Source organism: Lontra canadensis, unplaced genomic scaffold, assembly GCF_010015895.1.
Source record: "Lontra canadensis isolate GAN:19392208 unplaced genomic scaffold, GSC_riverotter_1.0 scaffold66, whole genome shotgun sequence".
Taxonomy (NCBI): Eukaryota; Metazoa; Chordata; class Mammalia; order Carnivora; family Mustelidae; genus Lontra; species Lontra canadensis.
The window spans coordinates 2,772,993-2,789,292 of record NW_022631060.1 but is presented as its reverse complement, the minus strand read 5'-3'; the positions used below and the strand labels follow the sequence as shown (position 1 = coordinate 2,789,292).

General features: G+C 41.1%; 1 protein-coding gene across 2 annotated transcripts; it reads right to left on the bottom strand.

Annotated features, from left to right (window-relative positions):
* Positions 1 to 3,195: 3,195 nt before the first annotated feature.
* Positions 3,196 to 5,345, bottom strand: LOC116880201 (mammaglobin-A-like). 2 transcript variants are annotated; one of them, XM_032879067.1, is made up of 3 exons: positions 5,263 to 5,345; positions 4,697 to 4,884; positions 3,196 to 3,317 (listed from the first exon to the last, which is right to left on the bottom strand). In XM_032879067.1, exons 1-3 carry the CDS (start codon positions 5,327 to 5,329, stop codon positions 3,279 to 3,281), a joined length of 294 nt encoding a protein of 97 aa, XP_032734958.1. In that variant the 5' UTR covers positions 5,330 to 5,345; the 3' UTR covers positions 3,196 to 3,278. The 2 variants fall into 2 exon arrangements, with proteins under 2 accessions (XP_032734958.1, XP_032734956.1); XM_032879065.1 differs by lacking the exon at positions 3,196 to 3,317 and having other exon boundaries at positions 4,637 to 4,884.
* Positions 5,346 to 16,300: the final 10,955 nt, after the last annotated feature.

The window sequence follows — 16,300 nt, the reverse complement described above, 5'->3', positions numbered from 1 at the left end:
GCCACGGTCGCCAAACTGTGGAAAGAACCAAGATGCCCTTCAATGGATGAATGGATAAGGAAGATGTGGTCCATATACACTATGGAATATTATGCCTCCATCAGAAAGGATGAATACCCAACTTTTGTAGCAACATGGACAGGACTGGAAGAGATTATGCTGAGTGAAATAAGTCAAGCAGAGAGAGTCAATTATCATATGGTTTCACTGATTTGTGGAGCATAACAAATAGCATGGAGGACAAGGGGAGTTAGAGAGGAGAAGGGAGTTGAGGGAAATTGGAAGGGGAGGTGAACCATGAGAGACTATGGACTCTGAAAGACAATGAAGGTTTTGAAGCGGCAGGGGGTGGGATGTTGCGGGAACCAGATGGTGGATATTAGAGAGGGCACAGATTGCATGGAGCACTGGGTGTGGTGCAAAAACAATGAATAAAGTTATGCTGAAAATACATTAAAAAATTTTAAAAAAATAAATAATTGAAAAAAAAAAACAAAGAAGGAAGCAAACCAGAAGAGACTCTGAATTGTAGAGAACAAACAGAGGGATGTTGGAGGAGAGGTGGGTGGGGGATGGGCTAAATGGGTGATAGGTATCAAGGAGGACACTTGTGATGAGCATTAGGTATTATATGTAAGGGATAAATCACTGAATTCTACTTCTGAAACTAATACTATGCTATATGTTAAGTATCTTTAATTTAAATAAAACCTTGGGAAAAACCCAAGAACCCCCCCACAAAGTGACAGAAATGATGCAGTAATATTTGTAGTAGAACACCCATATATCTTTATTCTGGCACTCTTGCTGATGTGCTACTCAATTTATTTTACTATACAACCTCCTTTATTTTCTCCCAGTTCTAGAGTCAGTACTGTCTCTTCAAATGATCAGTCATTAGGCATCCTCATCTTCCCTTTCCTTTTTAAAATTTGAATTCAGTAGCTAACATATAATACATAATTAGTTTTTTATTATATTCAATTAGCTAACACATAATACATCATTAGTTTTTGCTGTAGTGTTCAGTGATTCATTAGTTGCATTTAACACCCAGCGCTCATCACATCATGTGCATTCTTAATGCCCATCACCCAGATATCCCTCCCCTCCACCTCCCTTTATACAACCCTCAATTTGTTTCCCGAAGTCAAGAGTCTTTCATGATTTGTCTCCCTCTCTTATTTCTTTCCATTCTGTTTTCCTTCTCTTGCCCTATTATCTACTGCACTATTTCTTATATTCCACATATGAGTGAAACCATATGATAACTGTCTTTCTCTGCTTGACTTATTTCATTAGCATAATACCCTCCAGTTCCATCCATCTCGATGTAAATGGTAGGCATTCATCCTTTTTTTTAAAAAAGATTTTATTTATTAATTTGACAGAAAGAGAGAGAGAGAAAGAGAGACAATGAGAGGAGTACAAGCAGCGGGAGTGGGAGAGGGAGAAGCAGGTTTCCTGCTGAACAAGGAGCCTAATGTGGGGCTTGATCCCAGGACCCTGGGATCATGACCAGAGCTGAATGCACACACTTAATGACTGGGCCACCCAGGTGCCCCAAGCATTCATCCTTTCTGATGGCTGAGTAATATTCCATTGTATATGAACCACATTTTCTTTAGTGATTCATCTGTTGAAGGAATCTTGTGTCTTTTTTTTTTTTTTTTACTGCTCCAGTCCTTCAATAAACTTTATTACCAATTCTTGCATGAGATTTGCTCTGTTCAATATATAGACACCTTCATCAAATAGGTCAGGGCTCATCTCAACAGATACAATTTTCTGCATATGTGTGTCCATCTCCAGTTCCTGCAACTGAATCTCTTCCTTTTCCTCTCTGATGGTCTCTTGGGTTTTTTTCCCAAGACCTCTCTGATGGTCTCTGATGAGACAGCGTTGACTGACCCATTTTGGAGAGGTGGAGAGAGATGGTATGACCTCCCTCCCCAGTGAAGATGCACCTAGTGCACTGAGAACTGCGTATGGTCCTTGAGTTTTTAACAAATAAGTGTGTGCGTGTGTGTGTGTGTAATGGCAGGGGGAACTTTCAAGATGTGGGTCCTGGGCAAGGGTCCTTTTGCCTGGGCCTAAAGGCATCACAGACCCTGAGGTGCTGGGAGAAGGAAGAGAGGAGGGACTCATTATGATTTTTGTAAGTCTTATGTAGTTTGGGTCAGTTTCCATAAAAAGCATATTAAATACCATATCTTACAACTGTGTCAGTATAAAGGCGGACATACTCCACTCTGGTTCATTGGTATCTATTCATTATTACTACAGTCACTTTTGGTTAATATTTTAAAATAATGTGTAACATTTTTGTAGAATCCTAAAAGTATTGTCAGCCTAATTCTGTGTATGTGTTATGCCTGGTAGAAGTCATCCCTGATTGAAGCTGAGAAACAATCCTGAGGAAGGACCTGGGGTCTCCTAGGGTGACAGGATAGCCCATGAAGGAATACAAAAGCGACCCCTGAGCAGTGAGCAGAAGGGGTGGCAATAACTTATCTCTGGTGACAGGAATGCGGGGATGGATAAAAATAGGGTATAGTATAAACAGTAAGTGTAAAAACTGCTGGCTTTGCCTTATTCCTACAGAACACACACATTTCCTGCAACCTACCTGGCTGGGTTGGTCATGTAGTGGAGAGACAGGACCACATTGTCACTTGCAGGGACAGGACTAGGGGCACGCACACAATTTCAGGGGGCAGACCCTATATTAGTAATTACGGCAAATTATGTTTTGATGAAATATTTCAAAACTCAAAATGAATGCTGAGACACAGATGAAGACTACAGTATCTCAGGGACCTGCATGCTGCCCAAACTCTGGAACGTAAGTCCTGAGATTTTCACACATGGTCCTGAGGGAAATGGGGGCCAGGAAGGTGAAAGATCACATTTTCAGAGAGAGGATCCTGTTGGGCTACACATGGGGAGGACCAAAGTGCTTTTCACATTCCTCAGTCCTTCATCCATGTGCTCTCCAACGAATTATGTATGAGCATGTGTGTACATGTGCATGTGGGCACATGCATGTGTGAGTGAAGAGGCTCCCTAAAGCAGCTATTTTTGATCAGACAATACAAGAAGATTTTTCCATTTGCAGATACTTTATTGAAATGAAAATGTACTTGAGGTTTCAACAATTGTCTTGCAGTTAATAGATCAAAAGACAAAAAAGGAAAAGAAAGTTGTGGTTCCTATTAATCAGAAGTCAGTTTCTGTCCATTCTCTATGGTCCTCAGTGCCCAAGGTCATGTGCAAGGTTAAAATGCAGCACACCACTTACTTTCATATATTATGTTCTGGAAATCAAAAACAGAGATGTGCATCATCAGTTTCAACAAAGAATTGTAAGTCTCCTCTCAAATACAAGGAAATGTGACGTTTTTAAGGTCAGGTATGGCTTTACATGTTAGAGATACCCCAAACAGTCTGATACCAAAACTATTACCTTTGAGACCCAGAAAAGAATGGATATGTGCACTCCAATTGATGAATCTAATCAAGGTTTTTAAAGAAAAAATTCCATTATCCTTGGTTGCAGGGTTTTTCAGGCTTTAAACTGTTTAAACTCATGGTAAATACACATAAACTGATGGTAAACACACATAACATAAAATTGACCATTTTCATCATCTTAAGTATACAGTTCAGCAGTGTTAAGTATACTGGTGTTGTGGTGCAACCAATCTCCTAAACATTTTCATCTTGCTTTGGTGAGACTCTATACCCACTGAATAATCCCCATTTCCCATACCACCCTGCTCCTAGAAAGTACTATTCTACCTCCTGTCTCTAGGAGATTGGGTACTTTAGAAAATGGATATAAAAACCTCATGCAATAGTTGTCTTCTTTTACTGGCTTATTTCCTTTACCGTAATGTGCTCAAGGCTCATCCATGTTGTGCCCTGTGTCAGCATCTCAGTGAAGGACACTTTAACCTTTTGCTCTGGCTATATTTCTCCATTGTCTACCCTGGAAGGTTTTCAGTGGCATATTAGGATAGGGAATAAAATATAGAGAACCGACACAGGACTAATAGTTGTTTTACATAAGTCCACCCCCATGGCTGATTCATACCCTTGACCTCTCTACTTGTCATTCATGGTATCTTAAAGTAATAGTCAAGGAATCCAATCACTTATACTAGCACATTGGGATTTCTTGAAAGTGCATTTAAAATTTTTTTAATAAGTACAGGATCTTTTTCACCTGGGTTCTTCTGGATTCTCTTAAAAATTCTTATGAATAGTTTCCTCTTTGTTTCTAAGAATAAGGGTATCTTTTTTGCTGATGACTTCAAGTGGGGTCCTTATTGAGAATCAGATGTTTTTTACCTTGATAGAAAATGTGTGCGTGTATGTGTTTGTGTGTGTGTGTGTGTGTGTGTGTGTGTGTGTATGCATGTGTGTGTTTTTTCCCTGCTTTGGCCTTTTTCATTAATTTTTCCCTAAAGAGTCCACAAAGTGAAGAGACAAGTCAGCATTGGGACCTTGGCTGACTTTCTGGATGCACCCACAATTTCACATGCACCCACTATTTCACATGCACCCACAATTAAATTCACTGAAATAAAATAAGGCCTGTGTAACACTTGCTGTGGCACAATGAGTGACAAACTTAGAGCCTGCTTGTCCCTGTCCAGTGGTTTGAAAGTTCATTAAAAGAAGCCATAGTTACCATCATCTCTTCAACCCTGCTCAGAGTTTCGTCATACTGGATGAGAAAACATCCTTTCAGTTGTGCTAGGGCCTTATCAGTGCCAGGACCATCTGAGAAGGGTTTCAGGAAAGTTTGGTATTCATCCGTGCTCACTTGAGAATCGATTGTTTTGTTAACCACCTTTTCTAAAAGTGGGCATCCAGAACCTGGAGGAAAACTTGCAAGTGAGGTCTCAATTGTGTAAGTGTGAAGCTCTTTTTGGGAGTCCTGAGGACATCAGTCATCTTTTCCCATCTAAATAGACACATACATTTAGAAAGATTACACTGAATGGTCTTGAGTTCCCAATTCTAGCCGACTGAACTCAGGATCTAAGATTTCCTTTAAGTCCCAAAACATGTATGCCCCCCCGCCACACACACACTATTCCAAAGTCCAGAGAAGCAAAACGCTGGTAATCATGAAACACGAAGACACTGGAGAAATGAGATGTTCTGCACTGGAGTTTGGGGGAACAGGAGGTCTTCCAGAGGGACCTGACACGATCTTCACCCTAAAAGTTGCCCTCCCCACACAGGACCTACCTGCAAAGCAGTAAAGGGGGAGGGCAATCAGCACAAGGACTCTCAGCAACTTCATAGTTGAGCACATGGTTGGCTGATCAGACAGGGAGGATAGAACTAACTCTGGTAGTGAGCACCTAGGAGTCCTCCTTTCATTCTCCTGTTCCCCACTTTAATCCCTCCCATAAATGAGGGAATGAGTCACACCTGAACCTGGCTCTGGACCAGGAAAACAGCAGGAAGAATCAATCCAGCCAGCCTGTGCTCTGTTTGTAGAAACCAAGGAGACAGAGCTTTTTGGACCCAAAACCATTCTGACACTCAATAATGCTATATGGCTTTAGATGAAATTAATACAAAAATGTTTGCTAACTAATCAGATTACAGCAAGGCGAGTCTGTGTTGTTATCCATGTTGTTTTATTATTAGCGTGGTCTTCATATCCTTCTCACATTCCTCCCTCCTCCTTCAAGGTCCATATACCTTCCTATCCTGTGTGTCTGCTCATGCTGGCTTACCACACCTCTGGGCTCAGTGCAATACCACACACATCCTCATTTGGAAGACTTCCTCACCCACAGACACTTCAGTAAGGTGCTTGATGTTTGAGAAACACTCACAATGTCTCACTCTCTCTGAAGGTTTTTCTTTTTACAAAGAATATCTCATTTAATTAACTCACTATCATAAATTCAGTCTATGAATTTTTTTTAGCTCTTTAGGATTTTTTCCTACTGACTCAAAGGATGATGTGAAGCAGTAGAACCAGTGGTTGCTCAGCAGAGGCAGTGCCGAGGGTGGAACGGTGACCAGGTCTGGGCTCAAGTAGATGTGGATTGAAACCTTGGATGCAACACTTAATCACAAAGTGTCCTTGGACAAGTGAAACTGCGGGTCATGTCAAGCTTCCTTTTCCTCATTTCTAAAATGAGCAGAATAAATCCAGGCCTGGTTTTACAGGAATGCCAGACACTCTGTAAAGAGCTTATTCAGGGCTTCAAATAAGGTAATCATGAATAAATGGGAGGTTTCATCAATTCATTACTCCATCCATCACCCAAACATCCACCCCCATCCATCATTCCATTCATCCATCAACTGCTCAACAGTAACCATGAGCTTCCCCCATGACAGGTCCTGTCCTACGTGACCCAGATTCAGGACTTTGACTCTGTGGAACATACTTCTCACAAGGGAGGCAACAAACAATCCCACAAGTGAATGAGTGACATCAGTAAGCATTTGCTCTATGGAACAACAAAACAACCATGTGGAGCAGTGTCTTGTACAGAGGTCCAGGCCAGCTACAGGAGCACGGACTTTAAAGCCTGGACAAGTGGACAATGATATCAAGGGGAAGATCTAGGAAAGAGTGTTCTAGGCAGAGTGAACAGCAAGTACAGAGGCTCTGGAGCACTTGGTATTTGGCAGGATAAAGAATTCTGGAACACTGAAAAGAAATTTAAAAAATAAATAAAAATTTTAAAAAGGGGGCTTTAAGTTAGGCCCCCAGATGATGCTCAAAAACTAGAAAAATCAAGGAGCCTTCAGTTTGGGTGTTTGTGTGACACTAATTGATCCCCTATCAAGAAAAATCATGGCGTATGGGTGAATTTGTACAAGTACAGATTTTGCCCTGAATGCTTTGCATCATGGGAGAGAGAGAAAGTAGTGGCAAGAGAGAGTTATATTTGGCCTGTCTTCAAGGACATGGAAGACCTGATATATACTCATACCAATATTTTGGTCATTTGAGGACTTACCATATGTCATAAAAGTAATAACAGTCAGTGAGAGCCATCTTTTCTCAGTGTTTCATGCATTGGAACAAAAGCCTATGAAGGAGTTATTTTATTTGTTTTACTTTTTATTTTATTTTATTTTTTCAGTGTTCCAAGATTCATTGTTTATGCATCACACAGTGCTCCATGCAATACGTGCCCTCCTTAATACCCATCACTAGGCTTGTCCATCCGCCCACCCCTCTCCCCTCCAAACCCTCAGTTTGTTTCTCACAGTCCACAGTCTCTCATGCTTTGTCTCTTCCTCTGATTTCCCCCAATTCACTTTTCCTTTCCTTCTGCTAATGTCCTCCATGTTATTGCTTATGTTCCACAAGTAAGTGAAATCATATGCTGATTGACTTTGTCTGCTTGACTTATTTCACTCACCATAATCTCCAGTCCTGTCCCTGTTGATACAAAAGTTGGGTATTCATCCTTTCTGATGGAGGCATAATATTCTATTGTATATATGTCCCATATCTTCTTTATCCATTCATCTGTTGAAGGGCATCTTGGCTCTTTCAACAGTTTGGTGATTGTGGACATTGCTGCTATGAACATTGGGGTACAGATGGCTCTTCTTTTCACTACATCTGTATCTTTGGGGTAAATACCTGGTAGTATAATTGCAGGGTCATAGGGAAGCTCTATTTTTAATTTCTTAGGGAATCTTCACACTGTTTTCCAAAGTGGCTGCACCAACTTGGATTCCCACCAACAGTGTAAGAGGGTTCCCCTTTCTCCACATCCTCTTCAACACTTGTTGTTTACTGTCTTGTTAATTTTGGCCATTCTAAGTGGTGTAAGGTGGTATCTCAATGTGGTTTTGATTTGAATTTTCCTGATGGCTAATGATGATGAACATTTTTTAATATGTCTATTAGGCATTTGCATGTCTTCTTTGGAGAAGTGTCTGTTCATGTCTTCTGCCCATTTTTTGACATGCTTATCTGTTTTTTTTGGGTGTTGAGTTTGAGGAGTTCTTTATAGATCTTGGATATCAGCCCTTTGTCTGTACTGTCATTTGTGAATATCTTCTCCCACTCTGTGGGTTGCCTCTTTGTTTTGTTTACTGTTTCTTTTGGTTTTCGGAAGCTTTTGATCTTGATGAAGTCCCAAAAGTTCATTTTTGCATTTGTTTCCTTTGCCTTTGGAGATGTGTCTTGAAAGAAGTTGCTGTGACCGATGTTGAAGAAGTTACTGCCTATGTTCTCTTCTAGGATTTTGATAGATTCCTGCCTCACATTAAGGTCTTTCATCTATTTCGAGGTTATTTTTGTGTATGGTATAAGAGAATGGCCAAGTTTCATTCTTCTACATCTAGCTGTCCAATTTTCCCAGCACCGTTTATTGAAGAGACTGTCTTTTTCCCACTGTATATTTTTTCCTGCTTTGTTGAAGATTATTTGACCATAAAGTGGAGGGTCCATATCTGGGCTCTCTACTCTGTTCCACTGGTCTATGTGTCTGTTTTTGTGCCAGTACCACACTGTCTTAGTTTTCACAGCTTTGTAATATAGCTTGAAATCAGGCAACGTGATGCCCCCAGGTTTGTTTTTCTTTTTCAACATTTTGAAGGAGTTATTTCAAAATTTAGATATTCTTAAGTGGTTTTAAATTGTAAGTTAGTGATAAGGATCAACCTTGCAGTATTTGAGAAGATACCCTACATGTTTTTTCACTAATTCTGTAGAACCAGTTCTGCCCCTCACCTGCAGGATTGTAGGGACATTAACCTCAGGTGTGTTCTTTGGAAGTGAACTTCTTCCTCATTAAGATAATGCTAAAGTCTAGAACTTGGGGAGGGAGGAAGTTACACAGGCCAGCAATGTTAGGAAGTGCCTAGCCCTGGAGACATCTTGAAGGCAGTGAGATATTGGTGGTTCACAGTATATGGGCCATTCCTAGACCAGGCTCATTACTTGCCATGGGCCAAGTGTGCTATGGAGATTTCAAGGCTGTATCTCTTTGTATACTGGGAATAGTCTTGGGATTGTAATAAGTCCTCAGGACTAGACTGGGCACAGAGCAGGTGCTGTGTACATGGCAGCCACTAGTGATTCATTTTATAAAGCTGAGAAAGCTCTTATGATAAACCTTGAAGGGCTAGTAGGACCATCAGAGACCACTGGAAACTCTGTTGAACTTCACATTCTCTTGAATGATCTAGAGAAGGTCATTTTGAGATTTGAGGTTAAAATCCTATGTTTGAATAAACAGCACAGTATTTTGATCCATGCTTACTTGGTACTGTTCTGACTTCTTTTTGGAAGAGTTTTCCTGAGATATTATTTACATAGAACTTCTCTGTCAAACATATTTCACACACTATTGGTTTGTTAATCTTCTCAAAGCCCAGCAACCATGGGTGTTTATGCATTTCCAATGTTCAATAAAACATGAATGGCAAACAATAGTAGAGCAGTCACTCGAGACAAGGTACTGAAACAAACCTTTAATCTTGTCATATGCATAGGAAGAAGATGACATTTATTTTTCTGGAGGGGATACTTTAGAGTGCGAAAGAGGTCACAAAATGGATAGCATGCCAGGAGAGCAGCACAAACCAGGATTCTACTGAGAAATTTATATAACATGTGTGTTCACCCTCCCTTGGTTGGCAACCTCCTCTGCTGCTTCCCAGGTGTAATCTGGATGCAGCCTCCTTACACAGAAGGAGAGACTGAAGAAAAGGCCAGGCACTCTGGGTTGATATGTGGTAGGTTTAATAACATAGGGAGTTTACATACAAGGGTTGTTTTGGGTATCCACAAGATGGGTAGATATCTACATCCACTTGCCAGAATCAGAAAGTTTACAGAGAAGCTTTAAGTGGGTTCAGTCACATACCCCGTTCAGATGGTTTCAACAACACATTGGTATCTCAAGGCATTGGTTTGTGGAAGAATCTGGGAGTGGACCAAGCAAGTGGAACCTCCATCTCCAGGACAGGGGAAGTGGGTGAGCAGCCTCCAATTGCCTGGGTTCAACTATGTGTCAACTAGAATTCATGTCCTGTCCCCCAACACATTGCCATGATGTGAGCATATCATTTCTCCCTAGCTGCAGACAACAGGATGAGAGAGGTGAAGTAAGTTGACCAACAGCCCATGCTTGTATGTGGCAGCTGGGGTAAGGAGTCTGGTGTTGTGGCTGAGAAACAGCTCTCAACACTATTGACCTCCTTAGTTTGACCCTTACGGACGTTCCCTTTATGGCTCAAATACATTCTTGTGATCTTGACACACAGCTGTACATGTGAACTCCAGGTTGATTTCTGTGTAAGCCTGCCAGTTTTATGTGGAGGCCTTGTTCCCCATGGACTCCCCTCAACACTGTCCCTGCCTTAGTTCCATAGGACTGAAACTCTTTATTCTTTCCCAATATCACATTAAAGACAGCCCTCTTCTTGTGCCCTTCATGACTCCAAATCTCTAGATCTCCCTTGCCAAGACTTGGCTCTCTGTGTCTAGCTATTTCCTGACATCTCTAGTGTCCTGATCTCATGGTCCTTCCTCCCTGTTATGGTCCTACATGGTACTGCCTGTGTACCTCTGGTCTTTGTGTGATGATAGTGATACAGTAGGTGCTTAATTAATTGTTGTGTAACTGCTTTTCAGGACAGATTTTGAATTTATACAAAGATTTCACTGATTATATTATGTGTTTTATTATTAGGTCCATTTAGAAAGAGAAGCACATTTAAATTTGAATCTTTAGTGAAGTCGCGGATCAAACCCCACACTAAAACCAGTCACCAGCCTGTCATTCTGGTGCTAACACCACCTTGTTTATGTTACTTGATGAGGACTTTGGTGCCACAATAGGGAGAGGGCAGGTGAGGCAGGAGAAAGTGGGAGCCCATGCCATTCGTGGACTGGGCCACCTCAGACTCCCTGTTCCCCAGATATAACCATTACCTTGAGCCAATGTAACTTTGATTCAATCTATCCCGGATGCATCTGATGACTTGGGGCCACAGGCCAGATTTGGAAGCCAAGCCTGGATCAGTTGTCACCTCCAGTAAATTATCCTTGGCTTATTCACCAAAACCATGAACTTTATATAACACTGCAGTGCCAAGAAATGTGGGGCTAGTTATTTAATCCCCACAGACATGTGATAGTTCATATGGATCACTAGATAACTACCCCATTGTCTTCTATACTGAGTTAGTAAATTTCCCTCCACTATGTGCCTAACTTTTCTTGCCACCTGTAGTCATGCACAGTTGTGAACCTCTGGCTCTCAGGAGCATTACAAAGGGTATATGGGAGAACTGATAATATGCATTTGCACTGTGAGAACAGTGATATTTTACTGAAGCTGTCTGACTCTCTCCTTTCATCTATTCCTGTAGACACTTGTCAATGTCTGGAGATGTTTTGGGTGTCCCCACAGGGTGGGTCAGGCTCTATTGGCATCAAGTGGGTAGAATCTAGAGCTCTTCCTAAATGACCTGAGATGCTCAGGACATTTACTCAGAAAGACCTTTTCATGCTGAAAGGCAATAAATCCTTGGTTGAGAAACTCAGTGCTCGAGAAATCACTAAAAACATTTGCCCCATGACAAAAGATCAGTAATGCTATGTCACCTCCCTCTAAGTGGACAGTGAGTGGAGTCCCAGTGCAGACAGGTGCCATCAGGAGTGTGGGCATCTGTGTCACTTGGTGCATAGAACTCATCTTGTTTTTCTTCACACCCTTGGTTTCTCCATTCTGTCATCCACATCCTCTTTGTCCTTCAAAATCCAACTGAGTCTTCACTTCCTCCCAAAGTCTTCCTTCAGAGAGAATGGTCAGCTCAGAAAGGCTTTGTTGAATATCTTATGGCCTTTGAATTCTATGGTAGAATCTCATTCTCAGGAATATTTTTATATCTTTTTCTCTTCTATCTTGCCTTTTGTCACAATAGTTAAAAATGTTCCTGTATAAGTCCCTGAGTTTATTAGTTTTACAATGGTGAAACAAATGAATATCCCTGACAAGACCAGGATTGAAGGATTACAAAAGTAGCCACAGAAAGGTCTCAAAGCAGGAGATGGCTTGCCAGCTGAGTGAGAGAGCTTGGGACTCTTGGTCTCGGGGTCATGACTTTGAGACCTATGTTATATATAGGGATAACTTAAATAAAAGTAAATTTATTTTTTATTTTTTTTAGATTTTAAGATTGTATTTTATTTTTTTTAATTTAATTTAATTTTTTCAGTGTTCCAAGATTCATTGTTTATGCACCACACCCAGTTCTCCACGCAATATGTGCCCTCCTTAATAACCACCACCAGGCTAACCTCCCCATCCTCCTCTCATCCAAAACCTTCAGTTTGTTTCTCAGAGCCCACAGTCTCTCATGGTTTGTCTCCCCCTCCAATTTTCTCCAATTCACTTTTCCTGATTATATCTGGAGACATACCATTGTAATTCTCTGTACAGGTCCTTTGCAAATGCTCCTGTAGCCAGTAATAATAGTAGCAATTAAAAAAGTGGTTTCACTTATTTGTAGAGCATAACAAATAGCATGAAGGACAAGGGGAGATAGAGAGGAGAAGGGAGTTGAGGGAAATTGGAAGGGGAGGTGAACCATGAGAGACTATGGACTCTGAAAAACAATCTGAGGGTTTTGAAGGGGCAGGGGGTGGGAGGTTGGGGGAACCAGGTGGTGGGTATTAGAAAGGGCATGGATTGCATGGAATACTGGGTGTGGTGCAAAAACAATGAATACTGTTACACTGAAAAGAAATAAAAAAAAACCTTAATTGCTTGGCATATAATCCCTTAATAAAATCAATTCTCAGTAAAAAAAAAAAAAAAGAGTAGCGCTAATTTTTGTTTGCTAGCTATGGCAAGAGAATGTGGAAGTACAATTATCACCTTCAATTATTGTTTCTAATCTACAAGCCATTGGGTTTCCTATTTAACAGTTGAGTCAACTAACTTGCAGAAAGTAAGGAACTTGCTCAATCTTGTTCAGTTTGGAAGCCAGTAGATCTATCTCAGCATAATTCTATGTGAATTAAAAAGTAACAAAATGGTGCTCTCAGTCAGGGAAGACTGGAAGGGGTGACATGTCAGATGGAACATAGGCAAATGACAGTGAAGTTCTCTGCTTGGACCTCAGTTTCTGACTCAACTGAATTCTCTGGGTCATGACCCTCAAGCTAGTTTCTTCATCTTTCTCTCCAGTTCTCTTCTTCTTTTACTTTTTTAAAAGGATAATTTATTGACAATAACAAATGCAGGTGGGGAAGTGGAACAATAGGAGCTCTCATTCACTGCCTGTGGGAATGCAGAATGGTACAGGTACTTTGGAAAACAGTTTAGCAGTTTCTTATAAAAGTAAGCATAGTGTTACCATATGATCCAGCTATTGTGATTCTTGGTATTTATGCAAAGGAGCTGAAGGCATGTTTACACAAAATCTGCACATGATGTTCATGACATTTCCATTTATAGTTGCCCAAATTCAGAAGCAATCAAGATGTTCTTCAGTAGATCCATGGATAAAGAAACTGGTAACTTCAGACAATGGAATATAGTTCTAACATCCTATGGAATTGATCTCTTAAAGAAGAGCTACATGTAAGCCATGAATAGGCATGGAAGAACCTTACATAAATATTACTCTTCTCTTATTATATATAAGAGAAGCCAATCTGAAGAACGGTGTGGATGTGATTACAACTCCATGACATCCTGGGCAGGCAAAATTATGAAGACAATAAAATATCAGTAGTTTCCATTGGTTGGGGAGGAAAGAAGGATGTATATACAGAGTGCAGAGGATTTGCAGGCTCGTGATACTACTGTGTATGAGATTATGTTGCCAGATACCTGTCATTATGTCAAAAACTATCTGTCAAAACCTATCAAATGTACAACCTGAGTGAAATCTAATGTAAATTACCGACCTTCACTGCTAAAGATGTGTCAATATAGGTTTTCCAATATTGAGAAGTGTACCATCAAGTGTGGCATGTTGATAGTGTGGGAGGCTGGGCAGATGTGGAGGTGAGGGACACATTGGGACTCTATGTGCTCTGCTTGACTTTTTTGTGAATCTAACACTTCTCTAAAACCATAAAGTCTATTAAAAAAAGGGACATCTTATTAAAACATTCTTTTTCAGCAAGAAAACAATTAGAAAAACATTAATCAATGGAATTGTCAGCACATATAGATAGTTGATTAAGGCATGAATATCTAGGATGGAAGGGAGAAGATGGCAGCAGAGTAGGGGAACTCATTTTATCTGGTCTCTTGAATTGAGCTGGATATCTATCAAACTATTCTGAACACATCTCAACATGAGATGTAAGAAAATATACCCAGATCCCTACAAGCAGAAAAGCAAATATTTTTTGCAAGGTAGGAGGTGCAGAATCTTGAATCTTTGGGGGAAATGTTGGAAGATAAACTGAGGGGGCAGGGAGCCTTCACCCATCCACTAGAAAGTATTATAATGCCAGAGTGCAAAATCAGGGCCTTTAGAAATCTGCTTCAGTCAGAGACATCCCATTCTGAAAAGGGCACAGGGGATAATAGAGCAGAATTCTAGATGGATCATTGTGGTCTCAGGATCCCAGGAGACTCAGAACAAATGGGAGCCTGAACCAATAGAGTGCCCAAGCAGTTGAGTGGGAAGACTGGTTATGGTCAGTGAGCCCAGAAGTGACCCCCAGGTCTGGTCACATAAACCATGAGCCAGACTGGTAGGGAGACCACACTTTGGCTGAGCACCCTGAAAAGGATTAGAAGGTGACGGCTGTTTAACATCCTGGAGAGATACAAAATGGCTGTGCCCATGACTGGGCAACAGCTCTCAGGGTGGTAGTGACCCTGGAAAGGACACTAGGGTGGCACCCAGCCATGACCTGGGAACAGTAGAACAGGGTGAATCGGAACCCACAACTGCTGGTGTAGACACTTGAGGCTCTAGGCCAGAGATTCCTGCAGGGCTATATTTGCTCTGACCCTCTAAAGAGCCACCTGGCCTAGAGCCTCAAGTTTGTGGTCCCCTTTCTTCAGTAAACCTTCCAGGTCAAACCGTCTCCACTTCTATGTGTACCAAACTCCACAGATTTGAGCTCTTCTCCTCTGCTGCCATGGCTTGCACATGCACCCTCCTCCATGGATCCCAGGTCATGGCTGGGTGCCACCCCAGTATCCTTTCAGGGGCCACACTGCCCTGAAAGCAGTTGCCCAGTCATGGACACAGCTTTGGTGTGTCCCAAACTCCCAAATCCTATGGTTGTGAAGAAAAGAGAGAAAACTAATTCATAGCATAAGAAGAGAGACTTAGAGAATTTAATGATACATTGAAAAGAACCAATATCAGGATCATTGGGATCCAAGAGGGGGTAGAGAGAGAGAGAGAGCTAGAAGGTATATTTGAGCAAATCATGGCTCAGAACTTCCCTAATTTGGGGAAGGAAACAAACATTCACATCCAAGAGACAAAGAGGACTCTTCCCAAAATCAATAGAAATAGATCAACTACCCAACATATAATAGTAAATCTTGCAAATCTTAGAGCCAAGGAAGCTATCCTGAGAACAGCTAGGGGGAAGAGATTTCTTACATTCAGAGGGAGGAACATCAGAATAACATCAGACCTAATCAGAGAAACCTAGCAGGCCAGAAAGGCCTGGCAAGAGATATTCAGGGTACTAAATGAGAGGAACATGCAGCCAAGAATACTTTATCCAGCAAGGCTTTCATTCAGAATGGAAGGAGAGATAAAGAGTTTCCAGGACAGGCAGAAACTGAAACAATATGTGACCACCAAGCCAGTCCTGCAAGAAATTTTAAGGGGGATTCTGTAAGCAAAGAGAGACCCCAAGAGAATCTAGACCAGAAAGCAACAGAGACAATCTACAGATAGAAGGACTTTACAGGCAATACAATGGCACTAAATTAGTATCTTCCAAAAATTACTCTGAGTGTGAATGGGCTAAATGCCCCAATCAAAAGGCACAGGGTATCAGATGGGATAAAAAGCAGGATCCATCCACATACTGTCTAGAGAGAGACATTTTGAACCTAAAGACACCTCCAGATTGAAAGTGAAGGGATGGAGAACCATTTACGACACCATTGGACCTCAAAAGAAATCTGGGGTAGCAATCCTTATATCAAACAATTTAGATTTTAAACCTAAGACTGTAGTAAGAGATGTAGAGGGACACTATGTCATCCTTAAAGGGTCTATCCAACAAGAAGATCTAACAATTGTAAATATCTATGTCCCCGTTGTGGGAGCAGACAAGTATATAAAC

Bases quoted from the DNA above. Each gene is read 5' to 3' on its own strand.
- LOC116880201 (XM_032879065.1), bottom strand. From the start codon at position 5,329: ATGTGCTCAACTATGAAGTTGCTGAGAGTCCTTGTGCTGATTGCCCTC. The intron at 4,885-5,262 runs GTAGGTCCTGTG...GTTTTCCTCCAG, and splicing joins CCCCCTTTACTGCTTTGCAG to GTTCTGGATGCCCACTTTTA.